The sequence below is a fragment of the Ciconia boyciana genome, chromosome 9 (genome assembly GCF_034638445.1).
Source record: "Ciconia boyciana chromosome 9, ASM3463844v1, whole genome shotgun sequence".
Lineage (NCBI taxonomy): Eukaryota > Metazoa > Chordata > Aves > Ciconiiformes > Ciconiidae > Ciconia > Ciconia boyciana.
Window position 1 is genome coordinate 43987093 of NC_132942.1, and position 7126 is coordinate 43994218.

The following is a 7126-nucleotide window of genomic DNA, read 5'->3' on the forward strand; positions in this document are numbered from 1 at the left end:
GAAAAATGGTAGGATGGATTCTCCGTCCATCTTAGATTGACATAAATAGTGCTGGAGTTTTTCAGCTACATAAATCGTGCACTATTTGTGAAGCTTTGAAAGCATACTCTAAAAAATGCCCCTGCCTGCGTAATTCTGTCTTTTTTTGCTCATCTTATTTTGGGAAAACTTGTATATGTTTTACAGTCTTTCCTTTCAAACCTAGGGTCCGTGCATCTTTTGAATAAGGGAAGTTGCAAGCAGTTAAGTATCTGGAAGGAAGCTTTTTCTGGTTTTAATTATACTCTTCTACATTCTGTGTGAAAGATTCTTTCCATCTATATTTTATTCATGTAGAGGTTTAAACTGAATAAAGAGGCATTCCCATACCCTGTTCTTTCCCCTTAAAACAAAATGTCAGGAACAAGCACTGTTTAAAGACATAGGAAAGGAAGATTAAGAGAAATAAGAAGTTTACTAATACCCATCTAGATTTTACGATTAAAGCAGCGGTATTCAAAGAAACATGAAATTGGATGGAAATTTGTATTCAGAGGAAGACCGAGCGTACATTTCTGTCTCAGTCTGAAATTCAATGCGCAACTTAATGGAATCTGTACAGAGCCCTCAGAAACAGCTTTATTTAGGATACTACTCCAATACAGGGATTTCTGTAGCCCTTACGTGTAAACCATCTTTCCCAGCATAAGGGTAACATAGTTATTTGCTGACTGAGTCCTACATCCTCAAAAGCTAGAGCCTGTTAACTGATCACATACACCCACTTAGCCAGTACTTAGTTTGAACTTTAAAGCAGGTTAAATTCAGTCAAGAATACAGTTTGACTCCCTAACTGGTAGCAGGCTAAGAGCATTTAAGCAGTCAGTAACACATCTAATTACTAACAGCACGTCTTAAAATGTTACTGTCTAGCTTAACTGCTGGCAATTGAATGAACGAACAGCAAGTTAATGACGGTGAACCACTGACACCAAGATCAATACCCGAGAGGTTCAGGGTGACAGGCAACCACTTAAAGAAAAGCCAAGAAATGCTTTTCTTTAAGTTTAGGATCAGAAACTCAAAACGTTTGCCATCACATTCGTCTAAACAACACCCAGACTCACCAAGATGCCTTTGCCACTGGACAGCTACTCCCAAAGCTGATCCTCCTTTCCAACTTCCTCCAGGGAAACTTTTAAACAGATGCTTGCTCCCAAGATATTACATGTCGGTTTTCCCTACTAAATCACTGGTCTTCCACGCAACTGGCAGGACTGTCCCCTCAGCAGATGTATTGCCAGAAGCAATCAGTTAAGGTTTATACCACTGCCTGTTGATCAGCTTGTGAACCCCTTCTCACTGAAATGTCAGGAGCCCATAAAAACTCCACACATCCCCTCTCTTCACCCTCAGTTGACCATGCCCATCATCAACCAAGCAAGCCATCTCTGCCAGTCTCTTAGTCTGCCATTTATCACTAGAACGCCTGTACCAGAAGAAAGGTTTAAAATCAGCGCTGAAGACACACCCCAGCACCCTGCAGCAGTGCCATTATGGTGTGGATACCCACCTTATGGCAGCCAGGATAGGTTGCCATGGTGTTGAGGGTAGAGGTGCTGGGATTCTTGCTGGTGCTGGCCATGATATTCTGGATCTGGGTGAGCTCTTGTCTCAGCACCTGCTTCTGGTGGAAGCTGAAAGCAGGGTGGTTGGATGCCATCGTGAAGAGCAACAGGAACTCATCCCCTGTGCGGCCCTCATTGAGTTGTAGCCCATAGTTGTTGATGACCGAATCGATGTGGGTGAGGGTACGGAAGAGGACCCCGGCCGCCTCTCGGTGGGCAGACCCGAGCAGGGCAAGAGAGACCAAAAGTTTGCTGCGTACCACCTCGTCCGTCAGGTTGGTGAGGCTCCCCAGGTCGGCGGGGTTGTTGGCCTTGATTTCAGAGTCGCGCAGGGAGTGGTAGTCCTTGCGGGCCAGGTCCTCCAGGCAGGCGCCCAGGAAGCGCAGCTCCAGCGGGATGCAGAGGTCCAGGAGGCCGCAGAGGAACTCCACACGCTGCGGGGAGGGCAGCTCGGAGAACCAGCGGTACACGCCGTCCCGCTGCAGCCGCGGGCACCGCTTCTCCACCATGGTGCTTCGCCTACCCCCGGCCCGGAGGGAGCACACCCTTGTGGGGGCAGCGGCGGCGAGGGCGGGCGGCAGCGCCCCGAGGGGGGCCCGCAAGGCCGGCGCCCCGACACCCCCCAAGCGGCCCCCTCCGCGCTCCCGCCCCCCCGGCAAACCCGCCCCCCGGGGGGCGAGGGGGCCCGGCGGCGAGGAGCGCGGGGGGCAGCCCCCGGCGGCGGGCAGGGCCGGGCCGGGCCCCCCCGAGGGTGGCCGCCGGCGGCGCCGGGGGAGCAGGCCCGAGCGCTGAGGCGCGGCCTGGCCGCGGGGTCCCCGCCCGGCAGGGCCCGGCGGCCCCGAGCAGGCCTCTGAGCTCCCGCGTCCTCCCTCACGGGGCGGCTCCTTCTCTCAGCCGGGCGCCGGCTGCCTCCATCCTCCGCGCAAGCCCGTCCCGCCGCGCTGGGCCCCGCCGCCGCCGCCGGAGCCGCCCCGCTGCCGCCGCCACAACCGCGGGAAATAATCCCTCGCTGGAAGGCAGCGAGCAGGCGGAGGGGGACGGGTCCGCGGCGGAGGGATCCCGCGGTGAGAAGTCCCAGCCGGGAGCGGAGCGGGGGGGAGAGAGAGAGAGAGAGAGAGACGAAGGAGCGATGGAGCGCCTTCACTCCCGGCCTGACCCCGCGGCGGGCCTGACCCGGCGGCGGGCCCCACCCACCGCCCTGCCGATTGGCCGAGCCGTCTACTCGCGCCTGGGGATTGGTTGCCAGCACGCTTCCCCCACCCCCTTCCTCGCGTAGAGGAGCGGGGTCTAGGGGGCTTGTCAATCGCCAGCTTTTAGCCCGCCTCTTTAATCCCTCTCCTGGCGCTGATTGGGCGAAAGGACGCTTAAATAGGAGAGGGGCGGGAACACCGCCTTTTGTGTGCGGGCGGCTGCTGGCGGCGGCCGGGGCTCCCTGAGGAGGTGGCGATGGGCAGGGTCACTGTTGGGGGGTCTCGGTGCTGCCACCGCCTGCGGGGGCCAGGCCTGAGGCAGTGACCCCCCCTTAGGACAGAGCTGTGCCTTGCCCCGCTCCAGGCTGATCCCGCAGAGGGGCTGTGGTGACTAATTTGGGCCTGGGGCTCCTGTCCCCTCCTTCAGGGCAAGGGTTGTCCCTGGGGCCTGGCCAAGGGCCAGCCTGGAGAGACACCTCAGGGAGCTCTCCTCACTGACTTTAGGTCATATTTGACCAGCTTCATTCTCTCCTTCATGGTAGGTGCATTTGCGGTCTGTCCACTGACTCCAAGAGCCCTACCCGTGCTCTTCACTGCTTCCAGTGTGGTACATGCCTTTTCCCCGATTTTCCTGTCAAAAGCATCCTCATTTCAGCCACGAGGAGCCTTACGGAGTAGAAGATGGAATGGCCATGATGCCCTCTTTCCTTAGCTGTTGTTTTAGGACGGCAAAGAGCCTCAAGGATGGAATGGAGGGGTGCAAGTATGGCATGAACTGCTGTCAGGGGCATGATGCCAAAATCCCAATAAAGCTTTTGGCACCAGCGCTTGCCTGAGCAGTCTCACCAAACCAAGCCGCGCTCTGCAGTCAAGGCCAATTTGGCAGTTGACTGCAGATTGTCTTTAAATACAGTGTGGAAACAAAGGAGACGCTAAAGGCCTCTTAAAATGGTAATTCTTCCCCCCCCACATTCCCACTCTCCATTCTAAACTGGGATTCTGGCTGACAGCAATGTAGCAATGCACATTTTGAAGCAGTTTTATCGTCTTCACATTTCCCTACGGATTGCACAGACGGCATCCAGCAACCAAGAGGCGGACACACAATTTCTTTTTTTTTCATAATGTTTTTCCATGGGACTCGGCCGTGTGTCTGTTGTAGCCCAGTAGCCAGACTGCGCATCAGCTAGATAAATGATACGGGTGGAGATCTTTAAGTGGAGCAGGCCAGGAATAACATTTTTAAATGCAGCCCCAGGCAGGCAAAGGATGATTCCAGACTTGATTTTTATATGATTGTAACCTTCTTAGAAGATGGTCCGTGTCTTTTATTTTAGCAAGTGCAATATTGCTGCAACGCAGATAAACGAAAGAGCTAACGTTGATGTTTTTATAAGCACAATTGCATTTTGTCTTGAGTTGATCTTTATGGGGTGTACACGATGCCCAAATGCAGGCTGCTTTCCGTCACGTGAGTTGTGTGAACGCTTTGTGTTGGTATTGTATAAGAGAAAAAGGCTTATTCCTTTGGGTGACGGTTTATTGGAAATCTCATTATACACCTTGCTAAGACGAACTGCTGCACCACGAAAATTCCAAATGCTGGTAGTTTATCCTTTTTTATTTCCCTGTGGAATATCGTAGACTATCAACTGCGTTTATTGAAGTCCTACTGAAATGCAAGAGTAAGCAGTCAAAGGACGCTTACTGGGGTTGCATAATGTCATATATTGTAAAGCTACACAACTCTCCTTCTGTACTGCAGACTCCTGCTGTGAGAGGGTCCTTGAAAATCCCACAGCCTCTCCGGGTCCTTTCCTTGTAGTGATCCGTCATTGAGTGCAAACCATATGCGCTTCCTTTTCCTGCCGTGCCCAGTATTGTCCATCGGAGGAAGGCATATGTGGAAAACAGAGGAAGTGCTGTCGGTCCCTTAGGAAAGGTTTCCATTGAATTGAAGCAGAGGCCAGGCAGTCGGCGTAAGGACGCCAAGTTCTTTGGTGGCCTTTCTGCTGACATTGGTGTCTTTATCCCAGCATTAACCCATCCTGAAAGCACTACACTGCGCTCCAAGTCAGGTATCTGATAGTTACCTGGTCTGTAGCAAGCTGAAGGTTTAAACTTTTCTGCTTGGGAACCAGGTCTAAGCCTGAGCCCAAATGAAAGTTTGAATGAGAATTTTGCTGCTAAAGAGTGAGTCTGTGGTTTACAGCCAGAGCAGAAATTGTTTGTCTTCAATGCCAGACAGTAAGACTACACTTCTAATCTGAAGTGTAGTAGATGAACTGGGAGCCTTTTCTCTGATTAGAAGTGGCTTTGGGTGAAGCCCAAGGAAACCAAAAGGAGCGTGACATATAATTCTGTCACAAGCCACCAAGAATTCCTGGCTAGCCAGCGGGCAAAGCAAGGAACTGCCTTCAGCAAGATAAATCAACTTCGTAAGAGCTCGTGTTACCACTTGCTCAAGACAGCAGGTTGTGAGTGAAGGTCGTTCTGGGGTGCCTGTACAGCCATGTTCCCCGTAAGAGCACAGCCCTCGGGACGCCGGAACGGGCTCCTTGTTTCATCCCCAGATCATCCTATTTCCTGCATCTTCTCTCTTCCTGTAAATTCTCCTTGTGCATGTTGGAGACGAACAGCTGGGGAAGATTTCTTGTCAGAGTAATCAGTAAACAATAACTGAGAGTGCAGTTATTTTCCTCTTTTGGTATTTTCAGAACATGCAGAGGCTGTTACTGAATGTCTCAGTCAGGAGAGGGTCCATTTCTTCAGCACTGGACACATCGACTTTAGTTCTCACCTGCTATCCTGAGGGTCTGAATTCTTGTACTTGGATTTCCTCAATCCTGTTTAACCAAGGAGTCGGGCTGAAGTGTTTCTTTTCCTTTAAACAGCATGTCGGAGCAAACGTAGCCAAATCCACCAAGATAATTTATTCTTTATGTGAGTTTGACTTAATGCAACACGGAATGTCCAAAAGCGTCTAAAAATTAACTGAAATAATTCAGTGTGAAGTGGGCAACTGAGTCCTGTGTGAAAGGAGCTATTTCACTTCTTTATCCATCCACAGAGTCAACAGGAGATAAGAACCTCTACCACTGAAACAAGAGGGGAAGCATTATTTAGGGGAAGCTTTTGTCTGTCACCAGTTCCTTTAGGAGGCTGTTTAATGCTTGTCATCAAATGGGAAGAAGTTTTTGCATGTTTGGCATTTTTTTGGCCTCCTACATGTGGCTTAAATCTTAGCACTTCTGGCAGAAATTAAACCTGGAAATTCTAAGTCTTCTCCCAAAATGACTTGCAAAGCCATCGATGAACCTCTGCTGTCTTGGTCTCACGAGGTATGAGTTAGCTGTGATGGGCGTCCTTCCCTCACGTGGGTTCCACCCCAAGCCAGCTCTCCTCCCTTTCTGGGACTGAATGCTGTCCCAGGCCCATATGCTGAGAGAAAGCATACTTCTGTATATCGATGTACATAAAACCTGCCAGACCAACTCTGTGTTGTTTTGAGTGGGACCTCTGTGGACTTCCACCTTGGAGCTGCTGGCTCCTTTCGTGGTGCTCAGCACTACCTCCTTGCATTTCCTCTGCTCTATCCCACCTCTCACAAAGTTTCTGCTGCTGATCATCCCCTGCCTCTCCCCACATGCCCTTCCTGGCTGCCCTCTTCCAAAACCTCGCTCCCCATTGCCTGGTAAAACCGCCCATTCTGACCTGCCTGCCGTCCGCCTCTCGCATTCCCCACTCAGCCTCAGTGAAGTCTTTTGATCCTGCAGCTCCATCCTAAACTCCCCCGTCTCCTTTTCTGCTGGGACGCAGTGAGCGACAGGAGCAATAGCGTTGCGTGCCATCTGCGCCGTTATACGGAAGGGAAAGATAAATATTGCTATTGCATGTTCACTCAACTACTTCTGTGCACACGGGTTATTTCCTGTAAGGTTTCTCGCAGATGCTGGAATTGGAGCTCTTGGTTTTGAAAAAACAAACAAACCCCAGCTTTGAAGCGCGTAGAAAAATATCACGTGGGCTTTGGGAAAAGGCAAAGAAAAAAAAAAAATGAAGCCAGATGTCGGGCCTGCAGCATCCCTTGCAGTAATGCCTTTCAAATAATAAACCGAATGCGTTTGGTTTGGACAGGGGTGGTGGAAGGTGTCCTTGCTGTGCCAGCAGCCAGAGCAGGATGGATTAAAGGCTGGCAGTGATGTGTCGGGGATGTGTGTGTGTGTGTGCACGCGTGTGCGTGCGAGTGTCACTGCCCTCTGCTGATAGACTCTGGCAGGCACAGACGTGTCTTTAAATAGGGATTTTTCAGGGGTTTTGGCCAGCTGA

General features: G+C 51.3%; 1 protein-coding gene across 1 annotated transcript in view; it reads right to left on the bottom strand.

The window, feature by feature from the left end:
- ZCCHC14 (zinc finger CCHC-type containing 14) overlaps positions 1 to 2750 on the bottom strand; it is a 55861-nt gene extending 53111 nt beyond the window's left edge. Inside the window, exon 1 of the mRNA XM_072872250.1 lies at positions 1553 to 2750. Within this exon, the coding sequence (XP_072728351.1) occupies positions 1553 to 2116 (564 nt within the window). The 5' untranslated portion in view covers positions 2117 to 2750. The remainder of the gene's footprint in view (positions 1 to 1552) is intronic.
- Positions 2751 to 7126: the final 4376 nt, after the last annotated feature.